Source organism: Lepus europaeus, chromosome 4 (genome assembly GCF_033115175.1).
Source record: "Lepus europaeus isolate LE1 chromosome 4, mLepTim1.pri, whole genome shotgun sequence".
Taxonomy (NCBI): Eukaryota; Metazoa; Chordata; class Mammalia; order Lagomorpha; family Leporidae; genus Lepus; species Lepus europaeus.
This window is the reverse complement of record NC_084830.1, coordinates 149,049,156-149,067,750: the sequence shown is the minus strand read 5'-3', so window position 1 is coordinate 149,067,750 and position 18,595 is coordinate 149,049,156. Positions and strand designations below refer to the sequence as shown.

At 38.1% G+C, this 18,595-nt stretch overlaps 1 protein-coding gene across 1 annotated transcript in view; it reads left to right on the top strand.

Annotated features, from left to right (window-relative positions):
* Positions 1-18,595, top strand: part of ADAMTS19 (ADAM metallopeptidase with thrombospondin type 1 motif 19) — a 219,411-nt gene that overhangs the window by 57,892 nt on the left and 142,924 nt on the right. The window contains exons 6-9 of the mRNA XM_062189957.1: positions 4,656-4,828; positions 5,973-6,056; positions 6,670-6,827; positions 17,835-17,878. Of these exons, the coding sequence (XP_062045941.1) occupies positions 4,656-4,828; positions 5,973-6,056; positions 6,670-6,827; positions 17,835-17,878 (459 nt within the window). The remainder of the gene's footprint in view (positions 1-4,655; positions 4,829-5,972; positions 6,057-6,669; positions 6,828-17,834; positions 17,879-18,595) is intronic.

The following is an 18,595-nucleotide window of genomic DNA, read 5'->3' as shown; positions in this document are numbered from 1 at the left end:
ACTGCTTATTCCAGTGATATGGTGATCTACTGATATAGAGGAAAGAGATTATAGTGCTTGTTTTTCTATTTTGTAGCCTTGAAATACAATTCTGTTTTCTCTTTTATGAAGGAAAATATCCCAGAAGGCAAAGAAATCGATGCAGGCAGCGGTTTCATCAGATTCCTGCAGACATGCACGAGTAAAATTAAGTTGCCTTAGGAATTTTCTTGTGTTCTGAATGTCAAACAGTGCCTTTAATATGACCAGTGTCTATTTACTCAGATTTTAGTTCATTTTATTTGATAATTGAAATGCATTACTTTTAGTTTATTAAAACAAATTTTGGGGCCAGGGTTGTGGCATAGCTGGTTAAGCCACTGCCTCAACACTGGCATCCCATATAGGTGTCGATTCGAGTACTGGCTATTCCACTTCTGATTCAGCTCCCAGCTAATGCACCTGGGAAAGCAGAGGAAGATGGCCCAAGTTCTTGGGCCTCTGCACCCATATGGGAGACTTGAATGAATTTCCTGGCTCCTGGCTTTGGCCTGGCCCACCTGTGGCCATTGTGGCCTTCTGGGGAGTGAACCAGCAGATGCAAGATCTCTCTTGCTGTAACTCTGCCTTTCAAATAAAATAAATAAATCTTTCAAAAAAATCAAAATTTTACAGAGAGCATAGTGTATACTGCTAGAACTATTTTACTCCCATATAAGTGTAGGAGTTCCCATTTAAGAGACAAACTAACCATAGAGCTATCTGAAAACATATTTTATGTTTCTTTATGACAAAATTCATCACAATAACTATCACGCATTTCCCCTTTAATAGGAGTTAGATGTTGGACTAAACAAACTGCATGGGCATGTACACACATCTCTTCATGTAATTTTTACCTGTACACTAACAGAAGTAGAGAGATGAGAATTTTGCTCCTCAAATACAAAGCCAGTAAATGGCAGAGCCAAGATTTTTACCATGCATTCTGGCCACAGGGACTTGGTTTTAAAGAATTTACTTGTTGGGGCCAATGTTGTGGCTTAGTGAGTTAAGACATTGTATGCAACACCAGAATTCCAAATGTGCACCTTTTTGTGTCCTGGATGCTCCACTTCTGAATCAGCTCTGGGAAAGGCAGCAGAAGGTGGCTCTCAAGTGGTTAGGCCCTTGCCATCCACATGGAAAACCCTAAAGAAACTCCTGGTTCTTGGCTTCGGTCAGGTCAGCCTTGGCTGTCAGGCCGTCTTGGGAGTGAACCAGCAGATGGAAGATTTCTGTCTCTGTTTCTCCCTCTCTCTGTAACTCTTCCACATAAATGAATAAATCAGTTTTTTAAATCAAGCTACTTATATATTAGCGGAAGGCAATGTGGTTACATGATTTACTTTTTGAGGCATATTTTGAAACTTTCTTGTTCACTTTTTTGTATGTCATATATTGCATTTACAGTAATTTATTAGAATTATATACTCTTTTAACAGAATATATATCTTATATTTAGTGGTTTGTAGTAATATAAACTATCAGAAAGAGTTTATCTTATTCATATTTAAAGAATAACTTTACAATTCTAATTTGGCTTTGACTCTCATAAAGACACTTCATTTTTTTTGGCAAGATTTATTTGAAAAGCAGAGTTAGAGAGAAGGAGAGTCATAGAGAGACCTTCCATCTGCTGGTTCACCCCCCAAATGGCCACAGTGGCAGGGGCTGGGACAAAATGAAGCTAGGAGCCAGGAGCTTTTTCTGGGTATTCTATGTGGGTACAGGGGCTCAAGCACTTGAGCCATCCTCTGCTGCTTTCCCAGGCACAGTAGTAGGGAGCGAGATCAGAAGTGCAACAGCCAAGACTCAAACCCGTGCCCATATGGGATGCTGGCATTGCAGCCTAACCTGCTTTGCCGCAACACTGGCCCCAAGATGCTTCTCTAAATCCTTTTCACATATTATTTACAGAAAAGAGATCATAGTGTAGCAATTCTTTTTGAGGTTCTGATCAGAACCTAACCAGCAGTAGTTAAATGCCATCTTATTTATGAAGGTGAAATGAATTTATATTTTTAAGAGTAGGGGGCCGGCACTGTGGTGCACTAGGTTAATCCTCTGCCTGCAGCGCCGGCATCCCATATGGGCACTGGGGTTGCTCCTCTTCCAGTCCAGCTCTCTGTTGTGGCCCGGGAAAGCAGTGGAAGATGGCCCAGGTGTTTGGGTCCCTGCACCCACATGGGAGACTGGGAGGAAGCACCTGGTTCCTGGCTTCAGATCGGCGCAGCTCCAACCATTGTGGCCATTTGGGGAGTAAACCAACGGAAGGACCTTTCTGTCTGCCTGTCTGTCTCTCTCTCTCTCTCTCTCTCACTCTCACTGTCTGTAACTTTACCTGTCAAATAAATAAATAAAAATCTTTAAAAAAAAAGACTAGACTGCTGAAATGAAATGGACACTATAAGAAACAATGACCTGATCAGCTTAGGTCCTGACTCTAGATATACAATGTAATACTTTATCCTTATACTTTGCGTTTCTGTGTGGGCACAAACTGATGAGCTCTTTACTAATGATATACTGAAGTGATCTTCTGTATATAAAGAGAATTGGAAATGAAAAAAAAAAATAACAACCTGTTGTTGAAGGGGAAATGGCATAGAAAGTTAATTAATTCGAAAAAAAAATCATGTGGGTTCTCTGTCTTTAATGTGCTGTACATTGCTATTTGATGCTATAATTAGTAATCCAATGGTAGTTTTTTCACTTTGTATTGCTATATGGGCAAAATGTTGAAAACCTTACCTAATATATACTAAGCTGATCTTCTGTATACAAAGAGAATTGAAAATGAATCCTTACATGAATGGAAGGGGAGAGGGAGCGGGAGAGGGGAGGGTTGCGGGCGGGAGGGTAGTTACGGGAGGGGGGAGGCCATTGTAACCCATAAGCTGTACTTTGGAAATTTATATTCATTAAATAAAAGTTTAATAAAAGGAAAAAAAAAGACTAGAAAGTAACTAGGAGCCATTAAATCAATATCATCTATAATAAGTTATAACACTTTCAGCAGGTGAAGCACACACTTTATTTTAATGAACATTGAGTGTCTTCTGTCCACACTGTTATGGCTTCTGGAGTGACAGTTAGCAAGGTAGCGAGACTGGAAGTATCAGCCTTGGCAGAACATGTTGTTAGGGAGGATGCTTAGAAAGGCTCTTAGAAGGAAGTTCAAGCTAGGGCAAGAGAACAGTTAACCCAAAAGTGCTTTTGAGTAGAGGATGCTGATACTGATGGGACAATGAGAGCAAAGTGAAGATGAGTTGGGAAAGAGGTGGGAGAGATCCAGGGAGACAGATGTCTGGTCTATCTGTTGCTGATTTATTCTACTCTCATGTTTTCTCAGTTTTGGATGCTCCTGCACATGGAGTTACCCAGTGCGCATCTTTGTAACTGGCTTCTTTTCCTCAGCATTGTTTGTGAGATTCAGCCATAGTTTTGCTGGTTGCAGCAACTGGTTTCTTTTTATTTCTATAAAGTATTCCATTATCCAAACAGGCAAAACCAATTCTTTATCCATTATACTGTGGATTGTCATTTGTGTTAAGAACATTGCTGCTCCGAATAATCTCTACATACAATTTTTATGTGTTTCTGAAGGGTTTATATATTAGCTGTTTGACAATTGGTTTTGTAATTACTGAACTTTAGTAGACTCTGCCAACCAGTTTTTCGAAGTGTTTATCCCAATTTGAACTCCAGCATATATATGTGTGGAAATTCCAGTTGTCCCCACATTCTTATTGGCACCTGATACAGTCTCTAGTCATTCTAGGGATTTTAATCCACTTAATTCATTGCTGTTTAATTTCTAAATCCCTAACAACTAATGAGGAACACTTTCTCTATGTTAATTAGCCATGTTGATATCCTTTTGCAAGAAATAAGTGTTCAAGTTCTTTTCATTTCAAACTGTTTTGCAATTAGCTTATCTGCCCTTGATTTAGTGTAGCTCTCTATTTATTCTGGAAAACTATTATAAATATATTCTCCTACAAGGGCGGCATGCATTTTCTCTGATAGTGGCATGTTTTTGTAAATAGAATTTCTTTTAATGTAGTCAGAGTTTAAATATATTTTGCTTGTAGTTACTGCTTTTGTTTGACCCCTCTTGAGGAATCCTTGTTTGTGATAGACGGTAGAGTGAAACCTTTTCTAATTCATGCTTAATAGTTTGGTAAGCAGGAGCACCTGCCAGAAATTAGGAAGTATGGGTAGTCACTTCAGGCACTTCCTACAAAGAGACATTTATTTTGTCATTCTTGTCAAAAAATCATAATATGTTTTATTTATTGAGCTATTTTGTTTTTATGGAGCTCTGTGCTTTGAACATCACTAAGGTGATCTTGTTAGAGGCTACAAACAGCTCTAGAAAGTATTGTTATTACCCATTTACAGAGGAAGACACTGAGGCCGAGTGTGTGTAGTTGGTTTCCTGAATATCACAGATGATAACGGAGCAAGTCCAGTCTTTCTGATCCCCAAGCCATGCTCCAAAGGCAAATATCCTCTCAGATTCCGTGGGTGTGGGGAACTTACATGGTTCTGCTCATCATTGTGAATGATTAGTATTATTTTTAAACTGGCCAAAATGGAGGTACATTAAGAAAATCAATTCTCTATTGCAGATAAAGGAAGACCTAGGTCTAAAAAAATATCAGAAAGTGGAAGAGGGAAACGATATTCATACAAATTACCTCAAGAATACAACATAGAGACTGTAGTGGTTGCAGACCCAGCAATGGTTTCCTATCATGGAGCAGATGCAGCCAGGAGATTCATTCTAACCATCTTAAATATGGTAGGCAAACTTTAAAGTGCGCTTGGAATTTTTTCAAGAAAACTCTAAGGAAGAAATGTGTGAGTATTTATAATGAAGTTCTTTAAAAATTTAACTCATCCTTATTCCTTTCCTTTATTGACATCAGTTAAAATACTGATTTGGTATAGGTATACTAAATTGATCCTTTTCAGAAGCAATATCAAAGTCATAATTAGTGTTTCTAGTAGAAAACACCTTTATTGTTAATTTTGATGGGGATCTCCTTCTCTGTTATTATTTTCTCCTTTTCTGTGCCCTCTTTCCTTCTCTTTTTTAAAAGATGTTGAAATTAGCAGAAATGTTTTGACATTTGTTTATGTGCATGGCCCCATCAAAAGCACTTCAGATTAATTGTGAGGTAGTGTAACAATGGATGTTGATAAGCCACTGCGCTCTTACATGGGTATGTAAAATTTAATTTCACATATGATTCTAGCCAATGAGTAAGCCTAATGGCCAGTAGTGAACACGTTAGCTGACTTAAGTTGACAATTTCTGGTCTGCAGACCTCTAGTTAGTGTCTATCCTTTAGAAATATAAGAAAAACAAATACAGCTTTGGACCTATGTGCATGCTGTGTTTAGTAAGCTTTCTTCACGAAAGATTAGGTGGTTGCAGCAAAGACTAGTTCTGTCTTTGAGTGGAGGAGGGGTGATAAATAAACATGTCCATTCATAATTCCAGTTATCATAGAAGGCAAGGTAAGAATCACTCGAGGTTCAGTGTGCTTGACTCTTTTTACTGTTCTGACCGTTGTTTGGCAGTTGTTCCGGTGGGCAGAGTTTTCACACGCTCGACCCTTCTGTCCTTATTCAGCTCCCTCCTGAATACCCCCACTGGTGCTTGGCACCGGGGAGAGTAGGACAGCTACCAACTTCAGCCCCTTCCAAGCAGCAGTCTCTGAGATCAAGGGTTTGCTACACTAGTTACATGTTTTTAACACAAATTAAATACTTAGTAACTTTTAATAATAAAGGTAAATAAACTACCTTGCTTTCCAGCTTTATTTTTAATAAGGTTTTTCAGCTAAATTGAGACTTCTCTCGTGTTTGAACATAAAAACAGAAATGAAAGTGTTTTCAGTGTTACTTCAAGATCTTTATTTTTTTTTATCTGTTTTTAGGTTTTTAACCTTTTCCAACACAAGAGCCTTGGTGTGCAGGTCAATTTTCGTGTGATAAGGCTTATTCTGCTCCATGAAACTCCAGTAAGAAAGTCTTGAATTTTTTACTCAATTAAGTGGGTGAGAAATTGTGTTGGGAAACTTCCTAGTCAGGGGAATGTTAGGGATCTACTTTTATTGACTTAAAATCCAGAAATACCCACTGAGTCACTTACGGTATATATAAAACTGGCCTTTAGTTTTGGTTAATACCTCAATTTTATTCAAAAAAATGGAATGTTCTCAGTTTCCAGGGATCCTGACAACAAACCTTAACTTTCCAAAATGTAATTTTAAGAAGTCATCTTAAGTGATAGTTTTATTCTCTTACTTAAACATGCGGTTTTAAAACTTTTCCTTATCTGTAAGTCATTGTAAATGGAGAATATTCTGTGGCATCATTCTGGCATGCCACTTAACTGGCAATTTAGAAAACCTTTGTTCTTAAGTTGTCAAAAATAATGAGTTTTTTTGTAATTATTGCACCTTTACAAAGTGTTAAGATTTTTAGCTTAGGCTAAATTAATCCTGAATGTCTTCCAGGTTCTAATTAATGTTATGGTCAGTAGTCTGCTTTAGTACAAGAAATTCCCTTAGTTGGTAGTCCTTTGTATACCAAAGAACAATTGGCCTTGAAGTGAAATATCTCCTTTTGCAGGCAGATCTCTACATTGGACACCATGGAGAGAAAATGCTAGAAAGCTTTTGTAAGTGGCAGCATGAAGAATTTGGCAAGAAGAATGATATACGGTTGGAGATGTCAACAAGCTGGGGAGAAGACATGACTTCAGTGGATGCCGCTGTTCTTATAACAAGGTAAAGTTTCCAAAGCCAATTAAGTAGCATTCCTCATTCAATGGCTGTGCTGTTAATCCCATTAATCCCTTAATATAATGCTTTTATTCCAGATTTAGTGTTCCAAAAAATCTTTGGCAAAATGATTTTAATCATGTCCCTCAATTTAGAACAACTGATTTGTGAACAGCCAAACGATGGCATACTGAAAAATCATTCTGTTACTTAATTCCCAAAAAATTCATCCTTGATTTTTGGTGTCAAAATATAATTACTGATGTTGATAAGTTAAAACTATGATGAGTGTTTTTTCTTTCTTCCTTTCTTTTTTTTTAAAGGACTTATTTAGTTGAAAGAGAGAGGCAGAGAGAGAGAGAGAAGTCTTCCATCTGCTGGTTCACTCCCCAAATGGCTGCAAAGGCTGGAGCTAAGCTGATCTGAAGCCAGGAGCCAGGAACATCTCCCTGGTCTTCCATGTGGGTGCAGGGGCCCAAGGACTTGGGCCATCCTCTGCTGTTTTCACAGATGTATTAGCAAGGTGCTGAATTGGAAGTAGAGCAGCTGGGACTCAAACTGGTGCCCCTCTGGGATGCTAGCGTTGCAGGCTGGGGCTTTAATGTGTTGCACCACAGCCCTGGCCCCATTATGGTAAATCTTTGGTGGAGCTTCAGAGTTATGAACCTAACTGTTTTTTGGTCATTGCCATATAAAGAAACTTAAAATGTTAAATTCAATAATGGACAAACTTGCTGAGCCCATCTGAGAAAAGATTTACAGTTAATTCTGTAGTTAGTTAATTGTAAGCTGGATTGTAAGTATACTACTGACAAATATTTGTAATAGAGCAGTAAATGTAACATGTAAATATAAAGTGAAATAATTACCAATAGTATACTCTACATGAGCACTTCATATTAATAATTACCTTATTAGTATTCCATGAATTTGGCTTATTGTAGAGCTAGCAAAAATAAATGATAATTCATTGTTCTCTAGCAGTTTGATTGTAGTCGTTAAAGTTGTTGGCATTTCACATTGCAGAAAGAGCGGTAGCATACTTTAACATGATACTCTGAAATGAGTCTGTTTAAGGAATAGTAATTCCCTATTAGTGAGGTATATCAAAACAATCTTAATTATAAAAAATACATAAAGATGAAAAAAGGTTTCATGCAAGAATACTGGACTTCCACTTCCAGCCATGTAGCTGAAACTGATACAGGACTTCCACAATGAACAGCCATAAAACCGGAAACTATTTATGAGGCAGTTGCTTTCCATCATAGGAGAATAAGCTGTACCAGACTGCAGTCGTTGAAAGGATGAAAATTTATTGGGCAGCCCCACAGGAGGCCCAGTTTTGTGGCTGGAGACAATTTTTTGATTAGTACAGCAAGGAGAAATTTAGGTAGAGCACAGTGGTCCTACTGAGGGCACAAGAAGTTAGTTTTTGGCGTGTGGAAAGGTGCCAAGGAGTGCATGCACAGATTATCCGTGAGAACTTGGCAAGCATAGTTCTGAATGTATTCTGTTAGAAAATGCCCCATATCTACCAGAGTATTCCCGCTAGAGCTCAGATTTTTAAAAGATGCGAGGAACTGAGCCAGTTCAGGCCACAGGAGTAGAGCAACCTTGTGATTCCTTGTCATCACTGCTAGTATTTACTTGTGGAAACAGAGAGGCTGTGCTTTCCTAGTAAAGGCTGTGATGTAGAAGCCTGCTTTTGACCTGTCCCTTATAAAGTTTGAAACTAAGCAAAGGCAGGACCCCAGGGGTGGCTGAGTTTCGATGTTGAGTCCCACAAATTTGCAGGGCTTGTGATACATCTTAGGCTTTTGATATTCTCCTGACTGAAAGATAGAGTCAAACTTAGCCACGTTCAGAGTGATGAACTGCTTCCTTGAACTCTTAAGAGGAGGTACTCTAAAGAAAGTAATAGAATCTTAAATATCTATGATATATTATCCACAGTGTCTAAAACATAATAAAAAATGGTCAAAGAAACATGAAAATGTGACCCATGGTCAAGGAAAAGTAATCAGTAGAAGCAGATCCATAAGGTGACCCGGATGTTGGTAAAGCAGATTGTCATCGTAATTGGTATCTCATAAGAGAATGAGAGAGCGTAAGAAAGTGATTTGAATCATAACAAAGGAAAATCCCCCAAATGAGATGATAACCAACAAAGGTAGGCCTAGGCAGATTGTAGAAAAATTGCTGCAAACCAAAGCTAAAGTAATTCCAGGTGCCAAGGAGGTGCCACGGAGGAAGTCAGAGTGGTAGAGATGAGCGTAAGGGAGGCAGAAGGAGGAAGATGTGCCCCTGGGGACTGTGCAGGGTTCCTTGATATTCAGGTTGGGTCTCTGAAGGGCACTGGATGGCACAGCAGCCTGAACAGCACAGAAGTGAGAAATAACGGAAGCCCTGAGCCTGCTAGAGGAGTGCTGTCTGCCTGGGCTCAGGTCCTGCCGGGGGAAAGGTGGACAAGTAAAGGCCTTGACTTTCAGCCAGGGAATCCTGCGTTGCTCTGCAGGCCAGGAGCCTTGGCCATTTACTGGGGAATGGATGTATGTCCTGTATTCTACAATAGAGTACTCATTAAACTGCTAGTAAAAGCAAGAGCAGCAGTGAGTGTCAAAGATATTAACTATGCCAAGTGAAAAAGCCAAATTAAAAACAGAGATTAAAAGAATGATTCCGTTTATATAAAGTGTTAGAGCAGACAAAATTCATCTGTGGTGTCAAAGATTACCTGCTTTGAGTGGACAAAATGAAAACAGGCAGAAAGAAACCTTCTATGGAAATGAAAGTATTCTGTACATTGTATTGAATACCTGAGTTTCTACATTTGTCAAAATTCATCAAGCTGTTCCCTTAAATTGTATGCACTTTTTTGTAGATTTTACCACTTTAAAGTGTTTGAAAAATAATCTGGTTAAATTGTAGTTGGTAGAAGGATAGGAAGAAGTCCCATGTGGATGACTCAGAGAACCATCGGGATATAGTTTGAGGTGACTTTGGATAGTTAAACAAAGCTCCAGAGTATGCAGACCATATTTGTCATAATGGAGATTTCTTCTTCATCTAAGAGCAAGGAGAAGCCACTCTTATCTCCTTAAGCAAGACAGTAACATTATTATATTTCTGTTAAGATGCTGTAATTCTGGCTATCGTGTAAAAACAGAACACAGTTGATGTCCATCAGCCATTTGGAAGGTTACTGCAGTTGCCCATGTGAAAGAAGCGTAGGCTTAGTTGTTGATGAAGAAAAGAGGTTCACAGAGAGGAAACACTGACAAGATTTGATGATCATGGAGATATGACCTTTGTTTTTACAAATACTAGCTGATGATCCTGAGCTGATGACTTGATGCCTGTGAGTCTCATTATGATATCAGCTGATAAAAACAGTACAGTATTAAGATGTGAAAGAGTAACACTGACCATACAGTGAGCATTCAGTAATTTTTCCAAGTGTAAATAATTACATAAGAAAAATCCTTTGCAAGTTTTTATTCACGTGGAAGACTTACTTCAGAAAAACATTTCATTGTACCGTTATACTATAAATGTTTCTAACTGCCAGTTTTGGCAGCACTTGGTTAAAATCCACTTTCATCTTTTTATTCCATCCTGCATTCTTTTTGGCACATTTGAAAATCAACTATTTTTGCTGAAGGTTTTCTCTAAAGATTGAGAAGATATTTAGGGAGTTCAAGTTTAATATGTTAAATATTTATTAATAGTAATTTATGAATGTATTGTAGCTAATTTAAATGAGAAAGTGATGTATAAACTTCCTGACACTGGAAATTGTGAGACAGATATTACTTTTGTTTTATTCTGTCAACTCTCTACAGCTTGTACAAGCATATTTAATACTTTACATTTTTCACTTGGTTAGCTTTCTTTGCCCTGGGATTTTCGCTTTAAGTTCGCTGAAGAGTTCAGTAAAATATTGAAACTTGAAATATTTTATTTGTTTGAAAGAATGTAGTCCACTTTGTATGCCAGAGCTATTGAATTTTTACTAAGTAATTCATACCGGACTAACTTGCCTCCCCAATTCTATTAGTCTGTTGGGTCTGATAGTTACCAAATAATGCAAAAGGAAAGAAAATATATTTAACTTTATTAAATAGTCAAATATACTAAGTTTAAAAACAAAATATAGGGAGTGAGCATTTAGCCTAGCAGTTAAGACACCGTTCTCACACATCAGAGTACCTACCTAGCCCCTGCTCCCGACTCTAGCTTCCTGAGAGCAGAGTTAACAGCTCACATAATTGGGTTTCTTCCCACTCACATGGGAGACCTGGATTGTGTTCCAGACTCCTGGATTCATTCCCAGCACAGCCTTGGCCACTGTGGGCATTTCTGAGCAGTGAACCAGTGGGTAAGAAATCTGTCTCTTTCTTTCTCTTCATATATATATTTATAAATGAATATATATATATAAATATATACACACATATATTTAATATTATATGTATACCTCTCTTTCTCTTTTCCTGTCTCTTTGCCTCTCAAATAAATAAATTCTTTTTTTAAAGATTTATTTTATTTATTTGACAGGCAGGGTTACAGAGAGAGGTAGAGACAGAGAGAGAGATCCTCCATCCGTTGGTTCACTCCCCAGATGGCCGCAATGGCCGGGGCTGTGCCGATCCGAAGCCAGGAGCCAGGAGATTCTTCCGGGTCTCCCACGTGGGTGCAGGGGCCCAAGGACTTGGGCCATCCTCTACTGCTATCCCAGGTCATAGCAGAGAGCTGGATCGGAAGAGGAGCAGCCGGGACCAGAACTGGTGCCCATATAGGATGCCAGCGCTTCAGGCCAGGGTGTTAACCTGCTGAGCCACAGCGCCGACCCAATAAATTCTTAAAATTTAAAAAAGAAAATACAAACTTGCAGATTAATTTTATTTAGTTCAATCTAGTTATATTTTCTTAGCATTAACTAAATTGATAGGTAGAAAATGATGAGAAAATAAAATAGTTGGCAATGATTAAGATCTAGAGAAAAGAATAAAATTAAATGCAGTAAATTGTTTTAAGAAGTATTTCAAATTCAAAGAAACACGAAAGCATGAATGGAAATTAAGGATGTATACGGGGGTCGGTGCCGTGGCGCAGTAGGTTAATCCTCCACCGGCATCCCATATGGGCACCGGTTCTAGTCCCAGCTGCCCCTTTTCCAATCCAGCTCTCTGCTATGGCCTGGGAAAGCAGTAGAAGATGGTCCAAATGCCTGGGCCCCTGCACCCATAGGGGAGACCAGGAAGAAGCTCCTGGCTCCTGATCGGTATAGCTCCGGCCATTGAGTCCATCTGGGGAGTGAGCCAGTGGATGGAAGACCTCTCTCTCTGCCTCTCCCTTTCACTGTCTGTAACTCTTCCTTTCAAATAAATAAATAAAATCTTTAAAAAAAAGGAAGTATACGAATGGAAATTAAGGAAGTATGTGATACGTGTATGGCATAATGTAAAGTGCGTGGGATACTGGATATAAATATTTGAGCTTTTTAATCCCAGTTTGTCCACTGATGAACAGTGTGGTCTGGGCAAGTTATTTAGCCCTATTTATCTTTAGATCTTTCATTTGTACCTGGGCATAATAATACCTACATCATAGTGTATGAGATTCTCTAGAGATGATACACTTAAGAACCTAACAGTGTGTTTGACCCCTAGTAAATGACAAATTAAAATAGTTATTTATTTCTAATAGTAAAAGTAGGGAACAATAAATTCAAAGGCAGGAGTTTTAAGCAAATATGTTTCTGTCATCTGAACTCTGCTTGAAGGTTTCTTGACTTTAGCCTGCATTTCTGTACCAGGTTTCCTTTAATACTCTGCCCGTTCATGGTATAAAGAGCAACGTGTTATTTGTGCAAGACTAACTACTTGGATGCACAGCCAATTTCAGTAAATGGTGACCTCCAACGCCTGTGTTTTTTCAAGAATGTAATTATCTGACACTTGACAGTTATCTGAAGGAATCTTTCATGATGTCAGCTTCTCAATAAAAAGTCTATATTCAGTATATTTACAGCAAGAGTCAAGTGCCAAAGGAAATACCTTTATGCATTTTAAACACTAAGGGTAGCCATTCCTCCTCTATAACTTTCAACACATTTTGTATGTTGCAGAGCAAAGCCTTTTTTCTGTGAACTTACTGTTTGCTTTATGTGTAGAGTGCTGAAGATCATTTTATTCCTTAAATTATATCTAACATTATAATATAAAAATGACTATTTTTAAAAGGAAAAATAAATTTATGATAGCTTTAAAATGAAAGTGTGAAGATACTCAACTTTTCTAAAGGGTTAGAAGTAAATAAAGATGTGAGTTCTTTCAGGTTATTTAATAAGTACCTGAAATTTAATCCCTTTATCTTTTTTTCACAGTTCCCTGCTAACTCGTCACTTCTTTTCACTTTACTTATAAAATTGTTTATATATGCGCATATGTATTTATTTATTTATAGTAAGCATCTTTTCAGTGGTGAAGCTCCCCTTAATGACATTCAGAGTGACAATGTAGATTTAAAAAGATATGTGATTAAACAGGCCATTTTTAATCACATTATTTTGGAGCTCCTCCAAGAAACTAGCTCATACTAAATTTTAACTTATTCATGGATTTAAACTTTCTGTTTCATCTTTTTTTAAAGCCTTTAATAAAGTATATTTATTTATTTATTTGAAAGCAAGAGTGATGGATTTTCTATATGTTGGCTCACCCCCAAAATGGCCATTAAGCCAGAAGCCTGAAACTCCATCTGGGTCTCCCATATGCAGTGGTAGGAACCCAAATAAATACTTGGTCATCACCTGCTGCCTCCCAGGCACATTAGTAAGGAGGTGGATTAGAATTGGAGTGGTGGGGCCAGCGCTGTGGCTTGAATGGGTAAAGCCACCCCATGCAGTACAGGCATCCCACGTAGGTGCTGCTTTAAGTCCCGGCTGTTCCACTCTTGATGGCAGCTCCCTGCTATTGGTCTGGGAAAGCAGTAGAAGATGGCCCAGGTCCTTGGGCGCCATGCACCCACGTGGGAGACCTGAAGGAAGCTCCAGGTTCCGTGGTTTCACATCTGCCCAGCTCTGGCCATTGCAGCTGTTTGTGGAGTGAACCAGCAGATGGAAGACTGCTCTTTCTGCCTCTGTTGCTCTAACTCTGCCTTTCAAATAAATAAATCTTAAAAAATAAAAATAAAAAGAAGTGGAGGTGGGACTCCATCCCAGACACTCTGATATGGGTGGCAGGCATCCCACATGTAGGTCTCAACATATGCCCGTTGGATTTTTTTTTTTTTAATAAGACTAACAAATCTTAAAGTTTACTTGATAATATCTAAAATAATTTTTAATGACTTGCTACCATAAGATAGAGTCATGAATATTGTTGTCGATTTACAATTTGTATTCTCTGTCTTTTTGTGTCACTCACTGTGGGAGGCAAAATAATGTCCTCCCAGAGATATTCACATTCTCGCCCCCAGAACTATGGATATGCCACCTTCCATGGAAGGAGACACTTTGCAGAAATGATAAAATTATCAATCTTGAGAAAGGACATGTTGTTGTTCTGAATTACCTGAGAGAATCCAATGGAAGGACCAGAGTCCTAAAACATGGCAGGGAAAGACAGAGGTTCCGAGTCAGAGAGAAGCTGGAAGAGGCTACACAGCTGGCTTCACAGGCGGAGGAAGGGGCTGCAAGCCAAAGAATAGAGGCAGTGTCAAGATACCAGAAAACGGCCCACAGCTGAGGACCTCTGCAAGGAATGCAGCCCTGATGCACTTCGATGCTGGCCTAGTCAGTCCCACGTTTAGCTACTGACCTTTAGAACCGTAAGATAATACATCTGTGCTGTTTTAAGCCCCTAAATTTGTTGTCGTTTGTTAGAACAGCAATAGGAAACCAAAATACTCATATCTGGAGGGAAGAGTATAGATATCGTATGTTTCACATAAAATTATTCTCATTTATTTGCCTCTCCATTGAACTTCCTGCACTCTTAAAGGGAAGTATCCTATGAATATCTTTATATAATGTTGTGGACAGGTTCTGATGTTTATTTAGGATAAAGCAACAAGCACCTTTGTTATCAAAGGGTGTTCATATGTAAAGTACTCATCGGGACTGACAAAGTACTTTGTTTTGCCTGTTTGGCAAGCTTTCTGTAGAGGATCATCCATTCTCCATGTCCAGGCATCTAGGGCCATAGCAGTGAATTTCAGCACATCAGAGGAGGTTTTATTCCCGTGTGACCTGGTACCATTTGATTAGGGAAGTCTGAATGAATGCATTGTGTCACTGGAAGAAAAATGTAATAATGCTCAGATCTTTAGCTTTTTTAGGAAACCGTGAAAAGGAAAATAAGACAAAGATTAACTTCCATGTAGTTCATGTTCTTACCCAAATTTCTTATCCAATTTACTTATGATTATATTCAGTTTCTGCTGAATGCTCATCTTAGATAATAATTAAATGTTGGATGCTAAGTGAGGATGTTACTAAGAGGAAATTTTGGCTCAGGGATTAATTTTAGTCTCCTCTAAAATGGACAGTGTTCTAATAAGTCCAAGTGTATCTGAGGTAATATATTTGTCAAATTGTTCTGTGCAGTACAATGAAGTAAATAGTTTAAAGCTGACCTAGTGCTTTTAGGCTCATAGTAACAAAAACACAAAACATGTTTTCCCAACTGTCGGTTCTGTGATTTCTTAGTGCAATTTTCATATTTCTGAAATCATGGAGAAGGCATCAGTCTATGTCCCTTGAAAATACTCTTTAACTTTAATGAGAGTTTTTGCCTTTAAATATTACTGAACTGTTTTTGATTTATGTACAATAATTTTGAAAGCTAGCTTCAAACGAATGCCATTGGCAAGTAAAATAGAAAATTTAATAAAATATAGAAATGGCAGAAATATCTTGATTTAATACAAATCACAGAATAATTTTTGAGTGAATCATTTATAGGTATATCCCAGGGCACTATAAAATTCTACAGTGAGACTTACTCTCTGATGCATCTTCATTCCTGGAAATTAAAGTCTACATTTCCTTTTTTCAATATAAATCAGAACTTAAGCAGAATTTATTGGCCTTCCCACTTGCCAAGGTCTAACAGTATCATTTCCATAAACTCACATAATGAAACTCTGTGAGCACTGAGTCAACATGAGCCAAAAATGAGAGTTTGAATCCACATGATCACACGACTAGGCAGCAAAATCAATCAATCAATCAGTAGATCTCTATCAGCTACTCACATACACAAACCTTTGAATGTTTTGTAATTAGGAATATGTCTTTTGTGAGGTTTGTAAATGCTGCTGGCCATTTATTTTTTAACGTTAGTGAGAGACACTTTGGGTGCTTTTGGGTAAAAGATCTTGTGTTCCCTTGAACATAATGTGCTTTATTCATGTGTTTGCTAAGTGAGCAGAAATTGGCTGTGTGAAGGACTCTGAGTGCCCTTGACAATGAGCAGTGCATTTGTCATAGTTTTATCATGTTTGGTTACGGATGAAGTCCCTTGTTTCACATTATGTAAATCAAATAGTCATGTTGCGGCCTCATGCGTCATGATATGATGTTTTATATATTTAGAAAAATCACATAAAATCCCTTTCTCTCTACATCTGAATACACTTTACACTCGGTAATTCTTGGCCCTATGGTGAAGATTTGATTTTATGTGGTTCTTTGATTTGCTTCATTACCATATTATTCAGTATCATCTGTTTTGGGTATTTTTGTCTCCATTTGTTTTCTGGTAAAGATAATTGAAAAAAAAAAAGAAAGAAAGAAAGAAAAGAGAAAGAGAGCTATCCATCCTTCAGTCTGCTTCCCCGGGCTGCTATCTCACAAGTCCTAGGGCCCCTATTACACCACAGCGGTGCTTGTGTGCTGCTGTCCTCTCTGTGCCTTCAGGGGAGGGGAGCCTGTTTCCTTTAACTGTACCCTTCCCCTAATCCAGTGCTTAGCAGTGAATGTGGCCCCCCACATCCAGGTGCATAGGCTGTGCCCTATGCAGTGACAGAGGAAGCCATTCATGTTGTTGCACACATAGCCCTAGAATGTGGCGTTGCATAGCCTTATACCCAGGCATGGTGACCCTATGGAAGGTTGGCTCTCCATGGCTTATGATGCAGAGAAATGCTCAGTGTATTTTGTTAACTGTTTTCAAAAAATCATCCAGAAAAACCTTTCCACTACTTTAAAAAAAAAAGATTTATTTTATTTATTTAAAAGACAGAGTTACAGGGAGAAGTAGAGACAGAGAGAGGTCTTCCATCCAGGGGCTCTTTCCCAAGATGGCTGAAATGGCTGGAGCTGAGCCGATCTGATCCGAAGCCAGGAGCCAGGAGCCTCTTCTGGGTCTCAAACATGGGTACAGGAGCCCAAGGTCTTGGGGGATCCTCTGCTGCGTTTCCAGGCCATAGCAGAGAGCTAGATCAGAAGTGGAGAAGCCAGGACTTGAACGGGTGCCCACACGGGATGCCGGAGCTGCAAGTCAGGGCCTTAACCCACTGTACCACAGTGCCATCCTTTGCACTACTCTTTATCTACATTGAAACCTTGGATATATTATGGCACCAGAGAAAGAGTTTTACTTGCATCACTGGTTTTGAGTGGCAGAGAGCAACTTTACTGCAGTTGAGCACCCGAAGTGCTTGTTTTGAGAGACGGAGAAGACTCAGGAGGTTTTGAAGAGGCAGGCAGGCATCGGGGAGGATGGTGAAGAGAGAAACTCTAGCAGTCTCATCTTTTAGTTTTGAAACATTGTTTATGAAATGGGACAACAGTTCCTCTAGATTATATCAGATATAAATGTATTATAAAATTTAATTGTCAATTATCTTAAAAGTAGTTGATCTTATTCTTAGTTTTATTAAATCTTTGGAGATGAAAGGTATTGCTGACCTACATATGTAACTATCAGAATGAATCACTTGGTATCTGTTGTTTATGCCCAAGGATTTATCTTTTTTCTGATTTTCTGTTTTTCTCTTCAGGAAAGATTTCTGTGTCCACAAAGATGAACCATGTGATACTGTTGGTGAGTGTAATTAAAAATGTCCACACTCTGGGAGTTTTAGAGATCTATACACATTTCTAATTTAAACACAGAATGTTATTTGAGTGCACTGGTTTCAAGGAATAACTTTAGAATATCAGTGATACATATTTTCTATATATTCATTTGTCAGTATCTCAGTTATTAAATAAGCTGAAAGTCATGTTAAAGCCATATATTAGAGATAATTTTAAAACTGCCTTAATGCTATTATCAGTTTTTTTATTATTTTCCCAGAGATACAAGAATGTGTTCATTATAAATGCTTAAAGTTCTTTGTAGATTGTGTCAAAAGAGAATCTACTTAATTACTTGTCTTGTGAGGCTTCTTTGTGCATAAACTAGTGAATTTTCCATGTTTTGCATTATCATCCAAAATTCTTAAACCATAGCCATTAGACTTTATGAAGCTACATTTCTTCTAATTTCAAGAGAATGTTAAAATAAATGCATTCAAATTAATATAATTTTACCTATCCAGATATACCAAATTTTAAGTAACATAGCTCTATGTAAAAAGCTGTTGCTGGTAAAGTATTAATTTTGGCATATCATGTAGGGTTCATTTATGAAGGATAATAAATATTTTAACTGAATCATCCATTTATGTGATTTATTCATTATAAGATGAACAATAAATACAAAGGATAGAAATACAGCAAAGAGTTGCGTGTATTTAAGACAATTTTATCTAGTTCC